At 36.8% G+C, this 21760-nt stretch overlaps 1 protein-coding gene and 1 long non-coding RNA gene across 4 annotated transcripts in view; both read left to right on the forward strand.

Moving 5' to 3' along the window:
- The window catches only part of LOC107601707 (ubiquitin-associated and SH3 domain-containing protein B-like), a 19256-nt gene extending 8350 nt beyond the window's left edge, over window positions 1–10906 (forward strand). Inside the window, exons 2-14 of the mRNA XM_016293965.1 lie at window positions 5125–5178; window positions 5376–5562; window positions 5644–5842; window positions 6497–6666; window positions 6792–7000; window positions 7815–7959; window positions 8100–8220; window positions 8296–8418; window positions 8776–8868; window positions 9787–9931; window positions 10014–10120; window positions 10198–10307; window positions 10384–10906. Coding sequence (XP_016149451.1) covers window positions 5125–5178; window positions 5376–5562; window positions 5644–5842; window positions 6497–6666; window positions 6792–7000; window positions 7815–7959; window positions 8100–8220; window positions 8296–8418; window positions 8776–8868; window positions 9787–9931; window positions 10014–10120; window positions 10198–10307; window positions 10384–10521 — 1801 coding nt within the window. The 3' untranslated portion in view covers window positions 10522–10906. The remainder of the gene's footprint in view (window positions 1–5124; window positions 5179–5375; window positions 5563–5643; window positions 5843–6496; window positions 6667–6791; window positions 7001–7814; window positions 7960–8099; window positions 8221–8295; window positions 8419–8775; window positions 8869–9786; window positions 9932–10013; window positions 10121–10197; window positions 10308–10383) is intronic.
- A 2962-nt stretch (window positions 10907–13868) lies between these two features.
- On the forward strand, window positions 13869–19783 carry LOC107601710 (uncharacterized). 3 transcript variants are annotated; one of them, XR_001610968.1, is made up of 5 exons: window positions 13869–13909; window positions 14049–14100; window positions 15092–15196; window positions 17684–17907; window positions 19298–19783. It is a non-coding gene; the product is annotated as an uncharacterized lncRNA (long non-coding RNA). The 3 variants fall into 3 exon arrangements; XR_001610969.1 differs by lacking the exon at window positions 17684–17907; XR_001610970.1 differs by lacking the exons at window positions 15092–15196; window positions 17684–17907 and adding an exon at window positions 15234–15286.
- The last annotated feature ends 1977 nt before the right edge of the window (window positions 19784–21760 follow it).

Below are 21760 nucleotides of genomic sequence, written 5' to 3' on the forward strand. Positions count from 1 at the left end.
TCGAATATTCTGATTTGTCTGATATGCTGTGACATTTTTTTGGAAACTGTGATACTTTTTTTACAGGATTCTTTGATGAATAGAAAGCTCAGAATAACAGCATTTATTTGAAATATAAATCTTTTAAAACATTATAAATGTCTTTACTCTCACTTTTGATTAATTTAATGCATCCTTGCTAAATAAAAGTATTAATTTCTTTAATAAAATCTTTTTAAATATGTTACTGTTTAGGTGTCCTTTATCATTTTAACAACCTTAATCTACTTCCATGAGTTGAGTGCAACAGACCTACGGCAGCAGTCAATCTTTTAAGATACACTGTAGACATTGGAACATCTGTCTGTAAAACTAGTTTTTGAAAGTGTTGTTTTGGATTGCAATGACTCTCTTGAGTGTCGTGGCAAAGAATCAGGCTAAACGGAAAGTCTGCAAACAGGAAACTAAGGGATGCAGAGGTCTGAGCTGTGGGATTTCCCCAAAGAGCCGAGTTAAAGGTGTGTTCATGCCTGTTTGGTCAGCTGGACGATTATGAAAAGACACTTTGTGGAGATTATCTGGAGTGATTTATAGAAAACGGTTATATGCATAATTAAATAAGGGCAAAAAAAGAGAACGGAATAAAATAGAATAATTTTAATTGTGTTATGACAGAAAAACTTAACCTGTAATGTTAATCTTGTTTGCAGGCTGTTGGTTGCTGTTGCAAGTCACGGTATGAATATCCACAAAATATTATCTCCTTTAGATCATTTATATGTCATATATAACAAATACAACACAAACGATGTTGCTGTTGTTAGTGAGCTGTGGCAGAGAAGCAGTAGTGCTAAATGGTCAAATTATTGATAATTATTATGAAATGCTTTTACAAATATAAAAACTAAATTTTCCCCTCTTCTCCATTTTACATCAACTACATTTTAGCTCAATACACTTGTGGATGTAGACGTGCAAATTCATTGAGCCAAATATAGGTGGAAGGCTTGCTGATCACAGCTTTCCATGTACAGTCATATTTGATTCATTATAGTATATTTCACCAGAATTTGTAAAGAATCACCCCACTGCACCTTTATCAAATTGTACATGAGTAATACAGGGTGAACTGGAAATAGCTTGTAAGACATAAAAATGCATCTAAGACGTGACAGGTTGTGAGTGTGGCATGTGTGGGTGGTTATTCCGTTTTTTTTTTTTTTTATATCTTGATTTAAAATGCATATTTGCTTTTGTTGAAAGGAAAATATTACTTCAAGCATTACATTTTCACTATCACGCTTGGTATGCATGTTAAATATTCATGTTTTCAAGAGCTTTTTCCATTTAATGAGATAGAAATGAAGTTGTTCTGATACAGTAGTAGCAGATGACTTGATCTGGGCTGCTTTTACTATTAAAAAGTGCATATCTGTTCTGATAAAACATGTTAAATGCAAAAATAAAATGCATTTAACCATGCCAGTCTTATCATTATTATATTATATTATATATTTAAAATAACAACAACAATAACATCAAAAACTAAGGAGGACAGAGTGCTTTTCGTGTCTTTTTATTTGTTGTGAATGTCCATGATCCCAGTCAAACTCTGATATTTTGGCACAAATTCACCTGAAAATGTAGCTAATATGAATACAGTATTCAGGCCAGTGCTCATTCTTGTGGATGGTAACGCACACTTCTATATTATGTTAAAAGTATTATGCTATATTACGTTATTAAAAAAAATCCCATTCATCATATGTCATGTTAATAATTTGCATGTTGTCGAGCGATCAGCAATATTATAAATTTAAATGTTTGATTGTATTTTCATAATCTCTTTGTTAGACCATATATTTTTTAATATCTGGTCATTTATTTATGTTCAGATGCCACATGTTGACTGCTTTTAATTAATCCTCAGTAACTGATAATAATACATTTTATTCGCAATGCGCCTTTCTCATACTCAAAGCTGTAATAAATAATAATAAAATCTAATAAATATTTCCAATTGACAAATAATATTGCAAAAACATATCACACATTTTTGTTTTATTTCCTTAGACTTTGGAGAGACCTACTGTACTTTGAAACAAAAACTAAATTTGTTTGCTGGGCTGTGCTTTGTTTCAGAAAAAAATATTTTTTTAGCCATCACAGGGAAGTAACTCACAGTTTTTAACTCTCATTTGCCTTTCTTGCTATGCTGTCTATCATATCTGGTGAACCCTATTCTTGCTTCTGCTTTCTACAATGTTGTTAACTCAATTCTTTATTCTAAGAGATCAGGTTTACAGCAAACAAACATACAGACTGGCCGTGGCCTTTGGTGAACTATTTCCTGTTTGAAGTAGATGCAGAGCAGAGCTCAGGGGAAGTCCTGGTATACCCTGAGGTTTCGCTTCAGTGGTAATAGTTAAAAAGAAGCTATGTGAGGTCTTATGATGACCTGTTCACACAGTCTGAAACACTAATACACGCTACAATCCCATGTAACCACATTCATTGTCTAATTTGGTTGAGCTTTCAGAACAGAAACCATTTCACAAGGTTCAATGGGACAGGCATTTGGTCACACAAATGCTGTTCAATTGGTCAGCTTTTCTTCTAATTATATCAAGTTCCAGGCTTTCTGGAAATGGCAAACTAGGGTATTCTTTATCATACTTAAAATTTTCATAACTGAACGTCTTACAGGTTACAAATATTATCTTATTATTCATAAGGCTGTTAAATGAGGAGCATGTATTTTAGATGAGAACAAAACATTTATTATAGCACAAAATGTTTTTTTATATGAATATTGCAATATTGTTTAAAAGTAAAAATGTCAATTTAAATGTCTGCCATATCTAAAGACATGACAGGTTGCGAGCGTGGTGTGTGTGGGCGGTTAATCTTTTTTTTAATCTTGATTTAAATTTTTTAAAGAAAAATATTGCAATTATGCATATTGAAATATTGTTTAAAAGTAAAAATGTCAACTTAAATGTCTGCCTCATGAAACATCCTGGTTTATTAAGTCCATTGCAGTATTTAAACAGGGAGAAAATAAAAAAAGAGCCCTTGTTCTGGAGTCACTGTGTAGCCTAACTGGTAGGTCATGACCCAGAAATGGGTCACAGATTTGTTACTGTAATATTAAAAAAAAAAAAATCCGGTAATTTTTCATTCAGAAATTGCTAGTAAATTTCACACATAATTACAAAGAAATGGCAAGTAACATATTGAATTAAAGATACAATTTTGAAGTACAAAGACTGAAATGGTATTTTCTCGTAAAATGTTGGCCTACTCCAGTAATTTGTGTTTTATGTACAAATTTGAAAAGTCCAACTAACTATATTTTAGTGCATAGATTTATTAACTTTTAAAATTAAGATGATAAGCAATGCATAAATACATGATGCTGTTTTGTTCATAATTGTTTATGCAATTTACAAAATTATATTTGATTTAGATTAGTTAATTTAGACGTAATGCACGTTTTTTTATAGACAGTTATTTCCTTGCGTTGACATTACGTGCTGCATTATTTTGCTCATTGCGCCCTCCTGTGGCCTCGGGAGACAAGCCAAAAGTTTCCTTAAGACCTATATTTAATCTGCATATAAAACATTAGAAATTAGATATTTGTTTAATATTTATTGTATGTTTGACTGTTAAAACAAAAATGATTTGTTGTTTGTCTCAATAAATTGGGTCAATTTAAAAATACAGTGGTTAACATATGAAACATATCGTTGATACATTTTTTAGCTAAATCGCCCAGCCCTATGTTTATCTTCAAAAACCATTAACAAAACTATGCAAGATCAAAGAAAATATGACCCACTCTGCATTAAATACTGAATAATTTTCTATTTAGAGTTAATTCTAAAAATCTTTATGCTTTTTAAAGCAGTATTCTCACTTCAAGAAGCAACCGCAGTGTGTATGAGACACTGATGTGCGAGAGAAGTGTGAAGATCACCTCTCTCACGCAGCTTCTTCTCTGGCTCACATGTTAGAAATCATAAAAATATCATCTCATCTCATTTTACACACGTTTTCCACAGACTTCACAACATGGAGTCATAGTGTGAGCGCATAGTCTATTCGATAAAAAAATGACACACAGTCCATCAGACAATATTAGTGCACCTTGGCTCTTATGCGACCACTCATAGAATTCAAACATGTTGTCATCATATGCTCGCTCAGGCCTGCGTAGCACAACATGCTTAATGAACTTAAAATGCGTGCAGTGGTGTTCCATACAGTGGAAAAGCATTTTCTTAACATTAAATTTAACCATAAAAACTTGACTGGAATACCTTGAGTAGAAGAAACCAAGCTGAACTGAATCTGAAGTAAATTACTAGCTAGCTACTGTATCTACAGTGCATTATAGTTAACTCAAGATAATTTATGGTAACCATATTTATTTATTTATTTATTATATGTTCTCAAGATAAACACCCTTGTGAAAAAGAAGTGTGCTTAATTGTATTGAATGTGCACTTGTAGTGTACGTAAAAGTATATTTTTTAAAAACTGTACTGGCAGGTAATGTAATATTAATGAAATACAAGGCATCTTAAGTGTACTTAAAGAGAATACATTAATGCACGTATGTGCACTTTAAAAAAGTGCACATTCTAGTAATGTAAAATTAAAAGTTTTAATGAGTTTAAAGAAGTACACACTTATTTTGATGTGTTTGAATGACATACCAAAGTACACTGATTGTCAGTACATTGGACAGTGCACTTTAACCATATTTCAAAAACAATAGAATTATGAAATTATATATTTATATGTATTCATTCCCACCTAAGTGGGCCAAAAAAGCACTCAATAATTAAATATAATTAAATGCAATAAATAATTTCTTAAATCTTCTTCCAAAGCATGCTGGAAGCTAGAAATCCCCTGTATTGTTTCAGCAATGCTACACTAATGGCATGAAAATAAAAGTCCCTGTGTAAAATAATACATTTTAAATAAAGGCAAGGCACCAAAGTAAAGTCCAATTTTTTACAGCCTTTTTTTAATGTTCTATCTATATTCTTATATCATTTTTTGATTTTGGATGCAGAATGAATGATCCTCACTTGTAGCTGCTGGCAATTCTAAAATATGTTCTCTTTACAGATTGAAAGCTCTGGCATCAACTGGAGGCAGAAGTGTTCAGCTTGCATGTGACTGGTAAGCTTTCCTAAACCCTGCTTGAATTGACTCTTCTTGATGAATAGTACCACCCTCTAGTGGTTCATTTGAGGCAATCCAGATGTTCTATACATAAAACAATCAGAATTTCTTGTTAACATTTAAAATTACACAGGCTCTATTTTCTGGTTTAGCTGGGCTGTAGTGTTCATGATCATGTGCATGTGTCTATATAGGCTTTTCTCTCATTTGGATGACCCTTTCCTGAATGACCCTTTACCGAGAGAGTATGTGCTGTATCTGCGCCCCAGTGGGCCTTTACAAAACCAGCTTTCTCATTTCTGGCAGCAGTCTCGCTTGACTTGTGGAAAAAACAAAGCTCACAACATATTCCCACACATCACACTCTGCCAGTTCTTTATGGTGAGTCACAATTTCTGTTTTTAACTTGATGTCTTATTCTCATGTTGCTGAATTACATTTCTTTATTTTATGTATTTGTAGTGTCCAGACAATAAACTAGTGGCTCTGTGTGAAGCTCTGCAGTCTACAGTAAATCAGTGGAGAGGAATCTTCCCCAGCCCTCTGCCCCTGGAGCTCTACACCTCCACCAACTTCATAGGCCTCTTTGTGGAGGAGCAGGTGGCTGAGTCGCTGAAGAAGTTTGCGGCTGACTTTGCGGTGGAGGCTGCTGCTAAAGCTGGTGGGGAGGCGTGATCAGAGCATTTGTGACAGATGGTGCCTGCATAGTGCTCACGTTTTTTTTCTAATCAGCTCCATTACTCATCCTCATGTCATTCCAAACCCGTATGACTGACGTTCTTTCTTGGAACATAAATTAAGAAATTAAGCAGAATGTCCAAGCTGTTTTTGCAGCGGCGCCCGGGGAGCAGTTGGGGTTGCCTTGCTCAAGGGCACCTCAGTCGTGGTATTGAAGGTGGGAGAGAGCGCTGTACATTCACTCCCCCCACCTACAATCCCTGCCGGTACGAGACTCGAACCCACAACCTTTGGGTTACAAGTCTGACTTGCTAACCATTAGGCCAAAACCAGAACCCTCTGCTTTCAATGTATGGATAAGAGCAGCAAATATGTTCACTTTTTCTTTTTTTGATTTACTGAAAAACGAAAGACAATGACGTTGAGTAAATGGTGACAGAATTATTTTTTTTTGAGTGAACTGTCACTTTACATTTTTGTGTTTCAAAGATAAACTGTAAATTAAACATTCCGGATGTTTTATCTGTTTAAATCCTGTTCAAATGAAATGAACTGATTCTGATTCATTGATCAGAATGCTGTGTATTTGAATAGAAAATAAATTCAGAAAAATGCTCATAACTCTATTATTTCATAGATGTTCACTTGGAACCCCATAAAAAGCAGCTTCATTTGACTCTAGCCTATCACTTCCCAACCAATCATTATTCTTCCTTGGAAAAGTTGGCAAGAGGGATTGAGGTCAAGCTGGGTTGTGATTGGCTTTCTGCCCTCTTCTCACGAGACATACAATTTGCAAATCATGAGGTGAGGCCCATATTAAGCATTATTTGTTTAAAACCTAGTTTGACTAATTTTTTTTTCAGTTGAAATGATTTGCTAGTTCACATAAATGCACTTTAATGCAGACCTACCTCTGTTTCATTTGTCAGACTTTGCGAGTGATGTACCCCTACACTCCTCAGAATGACGATGAGCTGGAACTGGTACCAGGAGACTTTATCTTCTCATCTACAGTGGAGCAAGTGAGCACTAGTGAGGGCTGGGTGTATGGCACGTCTCTGGGTACAGGCATCTCTGGACTGCTGCCTGAGAACTATGTGAGCCCTGCTGATGAGTCTGACACATGGGTCTTCCATGGGTAAGTTCTCCAAATGATGTGCTGTAAGTTTGATCAGTTCTCAGCATCAGCGAGACTTGTCAGTATTGCTTGCACCTACTTAGGGTTCAAGGGAAAGTTCACCTAAAATGTACTCATCGGCTATATCTGAAATCTACTCTCTGAGTAGTACTTATTTTGAATAATTAATGTTTAGTATGAATTTAATTTGGATCTACTACATTTGGCATCGCCACTGTCATGTGATCTATAAGCCTCAGTTGCATCGCTTTACTGTCATTCACAAATCCTATCCTGTGGCCTCATGGGATAGTAAAGTGTCCACTGGATGCACACTTCAGAATTTTGCCAGAACTATTCGGTCATCCAGGAACTTTTCGCCTACTGTTCTCTGAATACTATCAATTCAGACACAATTTTTTTTTAACATACTGTTTTTTTGCCTGTTATATTGTCATTCATACACTTTATGACCTTTTTTCGTCCGTGGAAAACACACACAAAATAATAATAATGTGAAAAATATTTTGGTGTGTTTGTCCATACAGTGAAATTGAATGGGATCCAATGTTGTTTGGAGACCAGGGGTGAACTATCCCTTTAAGCATTTAAACAAACTTCAAATTAAAACTCCAAAATTAAAAGTAAATACCTAAAACATAAAAAAAACATTTAGAACAGTGTCCTGGCATTGTGGCTAACACCTAAAAATCACTAAAAATCTTTCCTTTATCATTGTAATCTCATTCTCACAGTCTGAATGAATGATAAATATCTTAAATGTTAAGAAAATGTTAAGTTTTGCAGTGCATTTATATCTACGCTCCTTAAACAGGTCACACTCCTTCTTTTGTACTTCCCCTTCGGAAAAGGGTTGCAAGGAGAGCAAATCACTGGATGGGCTGCTTAACATTCGATGCTTTGAAAACTCAAAGCTGGGAGAGTCTGCCATCTTGAGTGTTATTTGCCAACCTATGCAGGTGCCTATTACTATACATTACAGCAATGAAAGTAACATTTCCAACATTTTTCATTGTTGAGTTTGAGTTAGTTAGAAATAAATTTGGATTTGTGCAGATACTAATGATTTGAGTGATTTATTTTGTGCTGTTGATGATAGGTGCTCCGCTCCAACATTCTTTCTCGGACCCCTAAAAGGACCCTGTTTGTATGTCGGCATGGAGAAAGAATGGATGTTGTGTTTGGGAAACACTGGCTCTCACAGTGCACTGACTCTAAAGGTAATCTGAACAGACGGGTCATGGTGCCTCGCTCACACGATAGTTAGTTTGCAAGCTCAGTTTGTCTTCCTGTAGGCAGGTACGTGAGGAGTAACCTGAATATGCCTGCTGCACTACCTGCCTGGGGTGGAGCACACAGGGACTATGAAATGGACACTCCTATCACAGTGGTTGGAGCTACACAGGCTAAGATAGTGGGTATGTCTGCTCAGTACACTCTTAAAAATAAAGGTGCTTCACGATGCCATAGAATAACCTTTTTGTCTAAATGGTTCCATAAAGAACCTTTAACATCTGAAGAACCTTTCTGTTTGACAAAAGGTTCTTTGTGGCGAAAGAAGGTTCTTCAGATTATAAAAAGGTTAGAAAGAGATGGTTCTTTAAAGAACCTTTGACTAAATGGTTCTTTGTGGAACTAAAAATGGTTCTTCTATGGCATCGCTTGAAGAACCTTTTGAAGCACCTTTATTTTTAAGAGTGTATTATGATGTTCACATGAATTCACCAAGTGAATTGTCCCTCATGCTCTTTTTATGTCATCCGTCTGGTTTCCAGGTGAGGCTATGCTGGAAAATAATACCACTATTGATTTTGTGTACTGCTCACCCAGTCTCCGATGTGTCCAGACAGCTCATGAAATCCTCAGAGGTACGTACTGAAGTCAGGAATCTGTTGGCAGCAGTGGTCTACATGTCTACAGGAAAATTCCAATAGGAGCATGTAAATGTCTTTTAGACCAGGGCTTTTAAATCTTTTAGTTGCCATGGTGCCCAAAATATGACAATCACCTTGCAAGAGACTTAAAATATAAAAGGTAGCTATATAACATATATTATAAATTATTATTATTAATATATTATTATATATTATCATTTATAAATTATTATAAATTAATACATTATTTATAGATTATAAATACCCAATTTATATTGTGAAAAGTATAAAATATTATAAATACACAATTGTTCAGTCAGCATGAAAAAAAGAAACAATACTTTTAGACAGCAAGGATGCATTAAATTGATTAAAAGAAAATCAATTAAATACCTGTATAATTTTACAAAAAAATACTGTCAAAGATTTCTGAAAAAATTTATCATGGTTTCCACAAAAAAAACTGTTTTCATAATAACATTGGCAATAATAAAATGTTAAAATGTAATGTAAATTTAACCCCCTGGAGCCGTGTGGAGTACTTTTTAAGACGGATGGATGCACTATATTTTGCTTCAAAATCTCGACCACCATTCACTGCCATTATAAAGCTTGTAAGAGTCAGGACATTTTTTTATATAACTCCGATTGTATTCGTCTGAAAGAAGAAAGTACACTTAGTATGGCTTAAGTTACACTTTTACTTTTTTCTATCCACCAGTAGATTATTTTAACACCAGTAGATTTTAGAGAATGCTGAAATGAAGCTTGTATTAGACTTGAATATTCCAGAAAGTTCCATGCTGCTTCAGAAATGGCTGTTTTGCTACATCTTTATTGACATTTTCACTTTATTAGTCTACTTTACATTAAAATGCTCTGTGAACCCAATGCCATGCGCACATTTTCTAGGAATGCAGCAAGATGGCAGAATAAGCATTCGAGTGGAGCCTGGGCTTTTTGAGTGGACTAAATGGGTGACAGGAACATCTTTGCCTGCTTGGATACCCCCCACAGATCTTGCTGCGGCCAACCTTAATGTAGACACAACATACAGGTAACAAATGGAGGAATCGTATACACTGTAGGAGCTATTTACATTTCAAATTCTGTCCTGATCGACAGTTGCCTTTCCGCAGACCTCACATCCCGATTAGCAAACTAACTGTCTCGGAGGCGTATGACACGTACATTAGTCGCAGCCACCAGGTGACCAAAGACATTTTGGCGTACTGCAAAAATAAGGGTGAGTGATTTAAAAATACTGCTTTTAGTACTTGACCCTCACAGATCTTTACTAATACCCTCCTGTTTTTACATCAGGAAAAAATATTCTGTTTGTGGGACATGCTTCCACTTTGGAGGCCTGCACTCGCCAGATCCAGGGCCTTTCTCCTCAGAATCCCAAAGATTTTGTGCAAGTAGTCAGAAAGGTTAGTTTCATCCATTTTACTGTAAACATTTGATCTTTAAGCATGATGCTTTATGGGAGCCAATCTTTCCGTCCAGATTCCATACCTGGGTCTGTGTGCCTGTGAGGAGCAGGGGGACTCAGGGTTCTGGCAGCTAGTGGACCCACCAATTCTTCCTTTAACTCACGGGCCCAACCACAGCTTCAGCTGGAGAGAGACTCTACAGCAAGAATGACCTTATCTGCAGGGTCTGTTCACAAGAGACTGAAATGTTACCTCCACTGGAAGCACACAACCGAGAATATTTTTAAACAGATCTAATCTGTCACATCCAGATTTAAGTTATGCAAATAATATAAGGGATGTGGCAGAGTGTTTGCTTGCAGGTGGACAGAGGAGATGCACTGAATAATGAACATTTGTGGTAGTGTTTACTGAGCCTTTAAAAAGGCTTTCTCAGGGCATTGCCTTTCACTTTTAACAGGTCAAAATGCACAGTGGCATAATGCAGCACTTATCGTAAAGATTAAAGATCACTTCCTGCCATGCAAATACCGACAATTTTGCAATGAGATGTTAAAGAGCTTAGAGGCATTCATGTCTTAATCATTTCTCTTGCAAATGTAACTTGAATGCATAAAAAGTGTATTATTTGTTTTAGCATAGCTGAATGAATATCAAATGCATTTGTAATATCTTTACTTTAAAGCTGAAGTGTGTAATTATTAAAATAATATCATAATAAAATAAACAGACAGTCGGTATATTTGATATTCAGTATGGAGCAGGACTTGGTCCAGACCGAAACGGTGACTGGTTTGGACAACAACTTTCTGAGGAGACGGAGATATCAGACTTCATAATTTGTCATCTTAAAGTAGTGTGACCAGTGTCTGGGCATATGCCATAGCATCTCAAAATAGCATAGCATCATAAAAATATTTTTTTAAACTATCGATTGAGTTTCATATGTGAATACACAGCATAATTATTGAATGAAGCCTTAATGTACTGTAGTTTGACTAGATGAATTACAAAATCTCTCCGCATTTAGCAGTATATCTACAATCAGAGATAATTTAATATCACTTGCTTACTATTAAAAATTAGTATTTCAAGCATGTTCCATCATTTAAAATGACAACTGCTTATTTTTGTCAAATTCTTCGACTAATAATATATACTTGGAAAAGTCAGTATGTTTTTCAGCGTGCACTCAATATGCATCTGCTTTTGAACAGGTGCCATTCTTGTTTGAAATTATAAGTGACTTGTTTATTAGAACTTTCAGGAATGATATCCTGTAGAGATCCGTGAATGAATGGTTCTTATGAGTTGAATCGCTTGAACGCATAATTTGTATTGTATTCAACACATTGTTTAATGGAATTACAAGCTGCATTTATGTCCTAAATTACTGTTTTTATAAATGATGAATGGTCACAAAATTATCAATAACCCTTATTACTAAAGCCTAATTAAAACATTAAATTATTGGAATGAAATTGAGTTATAAGTTATTAGCAAATATTCCACACCTGGACGTCTAGAGCCACACGATGACGCAATTGAGTCATGGCGTAAGACTTCTTTTTATGAACTGGTTCTTTGGAACAAAATGTTTGAAAGAACCGATTTGCGGAAATGATTCGAACGAGTGACAGATGTAGTGTACCAGCTCAGTTCAGCGGCTGACTGACTGGAGCCTCATATGATAGCTAGCTGAGTGATTTCTTTGTTTAGTAGGCCTACTCATCTCTAGCATGGACAGTGGCCCCAAAAAATACAGCAGAGATATATCATCAAAAAAAGAGCTGAGAAATACCCCCTAATTGCAATAATTTATGCAAAAAATATTAAAGGGTGCAATAATGTTTATTAGGATTTTAAACAATAAATTTATTGTTTTTTGTGAAAACCCTTCATAAACAGAGTTGACCCTTTAAGTAACAGAATTGTAAAGTGACAGAATTGACAGAATTGTCTGATGGAATGTCAATTCTGTTACCGCATTGTCAGCATTGTTACTCTACCTTGGTAACACAGTTTGACAGTAACATAATTGACAGTTTTCTTAATTTTTTGCCAAAAACTCCAATGCTAAGAGCACATGGCACTAATTAAATCATGATTAAAAGACTTTTAAATAATACAGTGTGATCAATGAAAAAAAATCTGTTTTCCTTTTGATATTGTGGTAACGGATTTGACACTTTATAAAAGAACTCTTGGTGTAAGAATTTTTAGATTAAAATATTTTCTTAGAGAGAGCACATAGACTTTTCAGTGCTTTAGATCTTAACAGTGAGGGAAAGTGACATCATTTCCTGTATCTTACATAGTTGTGGGAAATAATTCCACTCATTTAAAGGCAAAATATGGTACAGTAGCAGAGTTGACGCTAGATTTATGGACACAAATTTTTATAAGAAAAAAGTTTTTTTTTGTTAATAATGTTGTAGAATTAGTGAAATGACTCTTTAGGGCTTTTATAAATAAAATGAATGAAATATTACAAAAAAAAGTATATAATAAAATTGATTACACAATGATACATGATGGAAAAATTGCACTGACTAATTCGAGCAACAATAAATCATGATTTTCAGCTATTTAATACACTTTTTGCAAAAAAGATTATATTATGGATTGTAACATCATGTAATTCATAAGAATTAGTAACACAGTATTAAAATAATAAAATATAACCATTTGAAAAAAGCAGAAAAAAAATAATGACTTCGGACACCAAATGTACCTGCAATTATAGAATCACTCATATATATATATATATATATATATATAGATACACAATATATCAACAAACAAACAAACAAACAAAATGTTCTTAAGGAGAAGGACATTAACTTGAATTTTAAAGACAAGAAAAGGAAAATGTATTTCTGTTTCATTCACACATCTATTATATGAGAGCCTATTATATAGGCTATAAAAAGTGTTCTTTGTTTTCATTTCAGATATCAAAAAAACTTTTTCAAAATGTCTAAATATCATAGGGAATTAAAAGAGCTGCAAATTGCAGCATACTACAGGGCTAATCTAGCTGACTGAAATCAAGTCCTCAGGAACTATTTATTTCCTGTAGGAGGCAATAGAGCTTCATACGGTGCAATGCAAGTACTGTAGCCGCGCCATTGCTTCATGCAGCAACAAGACCTGTGAATTTTCCACTTTTTGCTTGTTAAGCTCATTTAGTTCAAGGCCAGTTTTTAGACTCTTAACATGCACACAAAAGGTCCATTGTGGGGTTGTGCAGGTGTTTCTAGTTTATTAAGAAGAAAGCAGTAATGAAAATGTGCAGTTTCAGAGTATTTTCTTTTCAGAGTTTTTTTTCTTCAGTCTATGGTTTGCACAGATAACTTACCATAATAATTAATTTTAAGTAATTCTAAATATTTTATCATGCATAATTAAAAATAATATAAAATATCTTAAGTTTTCATATAGCAAAGGGGCCATCTGCCATCTGCTGTCTCTAATTCTTTCTGATTCATTATATTTTTGTATCAGAAAGAATATGCAAATACTTAAAGTGTGATAAATATAATTTATTTGCTTGTAGAACAAATGACCTGCACCGTAGCTGCTGCTGTTTGCATGAGGTTAGTAGCTTTATTAATGCACACAACTGGGAGAGATTAGGGTCTGACTTATTTACCATGATGAATTAAAATAGTCTATGCATTGTTTGTTGAGATTTATTAGCTGTTTTAAATGTGTCCTTTCTTTTTTTATTTGCAGATGAAGCACAGATAACCACATGCTATTCAGCATCAATGGGACGCATTGCAGAGTTAAGCCACATTCTTCTTGTTTGTTTTCACTTCGTAAAGTCATCGGGTCAGTGTAGTGGCTTGCCTGTCAATGCTGCTGTGTTATGGAAAGGCGTGACCCAAGAAAGGCAGTAAATGTACCACCTTTGTTCTTGATATAGTTTTTATGTACGGACAATGTGAGCTGTTTGTCTGACTGAAGTGGTGATTAAAGCTGACAAATAGGGCCAGGGCTAAGAGCCACTGGCTGAATCCACGGTAGGTTCTCTTAAAGCTTAATTGGCATTATTTTGGCCTTGAAGGGTCACAGACTTAAACCTTTTATTGTGGTCACTGTAATGACAGTCTTCCTCCCCCACTTCTGCACTTCCCTGCACCGTTTTGTTCTTACCCAGTCAGACAACCACCTTCACCTCAGCACGAGTGCTCTTTTTACCTCCTTTTTTTCCCCCCATAACCTTTGACCTTATGGACCGATCTGCCATCATCTGGAGCAGTCCTCCCCGATTTAATTTTCTCTTTTTTAGTCACACCCGCCAAACTAATCTGGCAATTTGTTTATGGAAAACATTGGAGGTTTTGTGTAAACACCTTTGAAATCATATTACCTAATTAATTCAGTTTTATAATGAACTTGTCTTAAACTGAATAAACCATTTAAGATGCCCTTTCTGGAATCCTCCAGATTCTTTCTAAATTATAAAGGTTGCTGTGTATTTTAAGACTCATACTGTGTGAGAAACAGCAAATATGATATTATAAAGACAATGTGATGGTTAAAAATAAAAAATGAAATAATTGGCATTTATCTTTGTACTAAAGTTAAAAAAATAATTATTTTTAATTCAATTCAGATTTATTTGTATAGCAAATTTTACAATAAATCCAAAGCAGCTTTAAAGAAAATATTGAAATACTAGGGTTAAAATAAAGGGTTAAAGTTGTGAGGAGAAACTTTACTTGAAATTATGTACATTGCAACACACACTTTTTAATTTTTTCCACCCACAGATCAGTTTGTTGCCACCTGGGTCCTTGGACCCCATTCTGAAAACCCCTGTTCTAGGTAGCGATACTCCGATGTTTTAAAAAAAAAATGAGTAGACACTATTTGAGGTAAGACATTAACTTGGTATTTGTTTGGTGCCTACAGGGACATGGTATGATGGACAGGTATTAAGAGGGAAGAGGAATGAAGAGAACGAGGTAGGGTTCTCATTGTAGGGTGGCAATCAGGGAAAGACAGGGTGTGTGGGGGAAGAGAAAGTGAGAGTGTGTGAAAGAGGAGAGAGCTAGAGGGATGCTGAGAGAATGTCTCAAAGGACTAATGTCCTCATTGTACAACCTGGTTTGAATGCAGACAGATTCTCTGAGAAATTAGGGTAGGAGAGACAATCGCCAGAGCATTGCAGAAACACCCCATGCTCCCTTTTCTGATATGGATAACATAAAATGTACTACCTGATTTAAAAAATTTAGATTTTAAAAGATAAATGATCAACCTGTATTTTTGTTTTGATTAATAATAATAATAATAAAAAACTTGATTTATTTTGTAATTTTCTCTGCATAGAAGCTTGTTCCAGCTAAATCACGTTTTCTAGAATGAGTCTATTTGCTCTTCAGGCTTATCAGCTCAGCGTGTGTTTTTGAGGGTGGGCTGGAGAATATGAGCAATGTTCCATGGGTCGTGCATGTGTTTTGTCTGCGATAGATAGAGCAGTCTGTGATAAGTATGCATGTATGCATGACTACAGCAGTGGTTTGTTTTGCTACATTCGGCAAGCAAAAAAGTCTCATCCGGTTGGTCAGTGAAATGGCAAATACAGCAGCATGTACACTGAGACAAGGCGCTTATCAGAGTTATCCAGACAGCCGCACACAGATAGAAGAGTAAAAACAGACATGCACACACTGACAAACACCATGGGGGGGTGGGGGGGGGTCTCTTTCTTCCATTGGGTGGATATGTATATGAAACTTCATACTGTAAATCTGTGTTATACTAGAAATATATTTTAAATATGGCAATTATCCATAATCAGTTTTTTGACAATCTGAATTGCTCGGTTTAGTTATTTTTCTATTAGGGTTCATGTTTTGTGTTGTAGTTGTTTTGTTTGTGGTGGTTTGTGTTTTTATAATAACTTAACATAGTTAGCATAACTTAACATAGAATAATTACACAATAGTAAACATACTCAATTTCAGTCCTTTTCAGCTGCACAGTTACTTAAGGTAAACTGTAGAATTATTTTTTGTTGATGACATTATACTATTTATTACATGGCTACTTAACAAATAAATAAATGCAGGGACCTGAAATATTGATTAGAGTTGAAATTATACTTTATCATGTAAAAAAAGAGATTTCAGATTGCAAGGCAGACGTGAAAATACAGTAGCACAGTGTAGAGGACAATTATACAGTTTAGTGGCCATTATACAAAAATGGCAGCATAAATGATATCATTTATTATGTTATTTTATTTTGTATTAAATCATATAAAAGGTAAATTAGTATTAATCTATCATTCGAAAGGTTGTGGTGATTTTATTTAGAGAATACATTAAATATTAATCAAAAGTCACAGTAAATCCATGCATAATGTTACAAAAGGTTTCTATTTCAAATAAATGCTGTAAATTAAATCTTGAACTTTATATTTACCAAAGAATCCTTTTATGAAATGTATCACAGTTTAACAAAAATATTTAGCAACACAACTGTTTTCAACATTGATAATAATAGGAAATGTTTTTCTGAGCACCAAATCAGCATATTCAGCATACAAAAAATCTTACTGACCCTGAAACTTTTGAATGGTAGTATATAAAGAAATTATTTAAGACCTGTTTGAGTTTCAATAGAGGACAGGGAGTTCACTAAGGGAGGAGGGGGGGGGGGGGGGGGGGGTCACCTGTGTTTTGTGAGAACTTGAGAAGAGCAGTAACACAAGTAGGTATTTCACATCTTACTTAACCAATTAAACACTTTTGCTCAGGTGTCTTTTTACCTCACACATTCCTATTCTTTGTAGAAAAAGCACTTTGTTTGGGAAAGCCAGTCATTTTGTGATGCCCCGGGGCAGATGAAGGGTCAGGGGGTTAGTTAGGTGCCGTTCTCCCAGCAGTGGACACTTTGTTTGGGAAAGCCAGTCATTTTGTGATGCCCCGGGGCAGATGAAGGGTCAGGGGGTTAGTTAGGTGCCGTTCTCCCAGCAGTGTTATTGATTGGGTGGGGGGATCTTTCCCTCCTCTCCTTCTGATGGAGGCCGGACTATGGTCTGAGCCGCATTCCTGGCCCGGGACCCTCCCATTTGTGGTACAGACCTCTTGCCATTTAACCACCTGCCTGCAATAAAGAGAAGCAAGTGGCCGGCAAACTTCAGCGTTTGCCTCGGGCAGCTGGACGTGTTATTGATTGGGTGGGGGGATCTTTCCCTCCTCTCCTTCTGATGGAGGCCGGACTATGGTCTGAGCCGCATTCCTGGGTTCTGATCAGCTCGGAGGCAGAAGGGAGGGAGGATGTAAAGAGGAGGAGGGACCCAGGGACTGGAAATCACTTGTCATGTGTGTATAAAAGTGTGCCTTTCATTTCAGAGCATGCTCACTGAGACACGCTCGGCTCCCACCAAATCCAGCCCCCAAATTTGAACTGGAGGGAGGGGAAGTTACGGCACTGACTCTTGTGTTGTACTCCTCTGTGTCTGTTTGGCTCCCACTCTGCATGGTTCCCTCTGCATCTATGGCTCTGCGGCTGAAAAGGTGAACACGGATTACACTGGAAAAGATGGACGACATTGACAGGAAGCCATGTGAGATGAGTGCGTGCTCTTTTTCTTAGTTCTAGTGTTTTTTGCCCCTGTACAGCATATCACTTAAGCCAGGATAACTTCATCAGAAAGATAAGCAGCGGTTGGTATAAAAATCTGAAAAAGAATGAGGTCAAAGAAACGTGTAGTTTGAAGTGTTGTTGAGCTCAAATGGAAAGAATTGACTTGTTTGCTTCAGGTCGGCAATCAGTGAAGTATAAGAAAAGGTCAGGAGTGATGTTTGCCTTGTGTTTACGTGCTGGCAAAATGGGGTTAGGAGGCTTTGACTTGTGTAATGATGTGGGAAGACACGTGGACACATTCTGAGAACTCCTGGACTGACACAGGGTTCAGAGTTTACCTAAATCCTCGGGAAGCATCTTATCACTGCTTCATGTGTGGCTGCTCTGATTCAGAGTGTATATCTATCTGAGATGTGACGGGAGGGCGGAAGGGATTTGCCTCTGCTGCGGCCATGTGGGTATGATAAAAAAGGGCAGATTTCATAAAGTGCTGTGCTGTTCACGTGGTTGCTTTTCTGAATTCTTGCTACATCCCTTTCTGTAGTCATGTGAAGTTCTGTGCTTTTGTGCCCCACAAGCTGTTGTCAGAGATTTTAGAGTTTCTTGCCACTAATATATTCTTGTGTGTTTTAAGAATCTGCTCTAAGTGTCTTTAGACATTATTTTGTAAAGGTGTGAATGGTTAAAATGTTTTGTAGAGTGATGAACATTAATGGATTTGTCACCTGCTGCATCTAAAGTAATGAAATAAGGCAGCAATACTATAAAAAGCAGTAACATATCTCTAATGGGTAATTTTCTGTCATCTTTTAAAAGCTCATTAATGTAACCTTGTAATGCAAAAATATTTTAATGTGACTTTATTTAACTGTGTTTCAATAGTCAAATCTAGTCAGTTGTCTAGTCTAGTTAATGTATCCTCTAAGGTGAAACCACCTGGATGTGTTATTTTAAAGTGTCAGACCAGGAAGATGATGTAATTTTCACAGCTAATACAATATATTTTTTTGTTTGAAATCTACAAGCTAGAGACACTTGAATGACACATTTGACTGCACAGTATTGTCATTCAGGTCTGTATAGTTAGTTTATCTGACTTTTAAACCTTTAAATGTAACTAAAATGTATATAATTTGTGTCATTTGTGCTATGAAACAAGCTCCTCAGAAGTGCCAAGCTTCTTTCTCTATCGGTGTCTTTTAATAGCAATTGTTCATACTAGTAATAGCATTATTGACATTTCAGTGAAGTTTTTTTTAACACGCTTTACATTTTACACAGATTCAGAATTATGTATTAATCTTGTTGTTGTATCTTTTGTGCTAGTCATCTAATTTTTTGAAAGTAAAAGCTATTTCTCTCTTTCTTTTGATATCCAGAGGGGAAACAGCAGACAGTCCATGAAATCATTCTCCCACCCAGCTGTTGACAGCTGTGCTGATGGGCAGCTCCCTTCTCCAGCAGGAGATGTAGAGATGAGCTGTGTTTTTCGACATATTAAACCGCTGTTTGTTTTGTGATGAAGCCTCACCAGACAAAGCACTAACTCCCATTCTTTGATATTGGGAATTCACAGCTGGGAAGTGCTGTTTGGCAGCCAATAGCAGTATGAAAATCCCATAACCCACTAATATGGTTTCTTTTCATTGCACCCTTTCGCACTTTTTAATAACTGTTACACATACTGCATATGAAAAGCATGTTTGCACTCTAAATCATTGACTCTTAGGTACTTGTTCTAGCACTTAGATAATTACACACATTTATCGCCTTAACTTTATGAGTGTTATTTTATGGGCACAAACACTCTTGGTTAGTGGTCAGTTATAATGTTTGATTTGAATAAAACCAAATATCTATTTCAAGAAAACGTCTCAGGTTACTTATGTAATCATGGTTCCCTGAGGGGAACGAGACACTGCGTCCTCTAGGGGTCACTATGGGGAACGCCTCATCGTGACCCGTGTCTGAAGCCTACATTGAAAAAAACACCATCTTGTTTGGCCAGCGACAGCCATGACGTCACTACCGTCGCAACTAGTACAAAATAGGCGCCGGTAGCGCACATCACTTCTTCGTCTGAAGCTTGTGTCCGCAGCATGGCACAAAAACTAGAGGACGCAGTGTCTCGTTCCCCTCAGGGAACCATGGTTACATAAGTAACCCGAGACGAGCTCATTCTAGCCGGGGGAGCCCAAACCCAAATCTCACCGAGATGGGGGGGGGGCCCCCAACCATCAGCATGATTAATAATCAGAGGGGTAGCATACTGCAGGCTAGCCACATCGCCAGCGCATCAGGGAGGCGGAGGACGGCCCAATCCTACTGATGCAGCTGGTTCGAGGTCTTTCCAGAAGACAGCGAGCTCAAGCCTCTCATGAAAGAGGCACCTCAATTTTTCCTCAGCGGAGGAATACTGTTCCCATTCCAGGTGACCCTTTCCTGAAAGGGGAGCAGTGCTCAACATCACCAAGAGGACAGCCCATGGAGCGAGGGATTCAACTCCTCGGAGAGGATCCTGCTCGCCAGACGACACCCTCTTAGTACCCCTTGATATCGAGGGGGGCAGTGCCTCCTGAGTGCGTCGATCGAGACACACTGGTTGAGAGGAGCCCAGGAAATCGGGGTCTAACCATCTCTGAAACAGGGAACGAAGTCCGAAAACGCGTAACCCTTACCGTACAGGATTTTAGAGAGGTGGGCAAAGAAGAACGTGCGCACCTACCACTTTCGTGGGCTGCCTCCCCTCGACCCACGATACTTCTTACCCCCACCCACAGGTGGAGGTGGGACGCGAGTCGCGACACTAGCCCTCTGTGCCCGTCTCTGACCCTCAGACCAAGACGGGCCAGGACCCCTGGTTTGTTCGGGCTCAGACCTGGGCCTTCGTGGTATGAAGGACTTGAACGCTGCTGTGCGCGACTTTGCCTCCTTGAATTTGTCGACCACCGTCTCAACGGAGGTGCCAAACAGTTCAGAGGGCGAAACCGGGGCATCGAGAAGAAAGCCCCTTTCTTTCTTCCCGATGTCCGCCAAGTTCACCCACAACTGCCGCTATAGCGACCCCTAGAGGACGCAGTTCGAAGTTCCACGAAAGGGAACCATGGGCATGTTTCCATTGAAAAGCACATTTTCATAACTTTCCCCATCACAATTATATAAATTGAGTTCTGAGATATAAAGAATTGAGTTCTGACTAGGGATGGGCGATACCACTTATTTTGTTTTCGATACGATACCGATACTTTAAAAAAAAGAATATTGATACCGATACGATACTTCTAAATGGAACTTTTAAATTATGAAATTTATTCAATTATTACATTACTAAGAGTAATATGGGTAATGATAACCACTTAACTTTATATTTGGAACACATTTTAACATTCAATACACCTTAATTGCAACTTATTAGGTTATATTTTTGTTTAAACATAGTTAAAATATGTTTACTGTAGTTGTAACCATGGAAATCTACAAATACTAAAGTTGAACTACGGTCACTTTAGTAAAACTATGGTTCATTTTCATAAGGGACTGCCAGCTCGCATTAAAATGCAACCTTTTATTCTGACAGTGTATGAGTTATACTAACATTACAGAACAGAACATGATCAATATGAACGTACAATTTAAATAAATGTAACAAACTATGTAGGCTACAATTTCAGTTTATTTATTGTGAAATAACTCTGATAAGCATTGTTCTGGGCTGCATTTCCCAAAAGCATCAATGCTTTCTTATGATACTTTTGAGAAAAGCAGCCCTGTTTGAATGCACTGTCAGAAGTGAGTGAATGCTCTCTGTGATTGATTCAGTGATTCAGGCGAACAGGAAAATA

Source organism: Sinocyclocheilus grahami, unplaced genomic scaffold (assembly GCF_001515645.1).
Source record: "Sinocyclocheilus grahami isolate Dianchi unplaced genomic scaffold, SAMN03320097.WGS_v1.1 scaffold311.1, whole genome shotgun sequence".
Lineage (NCBI taxonomy): Eukaryota > Metazoa > Chordata > Actinopteri > Cypriniformes > Cyprinidae > Sinocyclocheilus > Sinocyclocheilus grahami.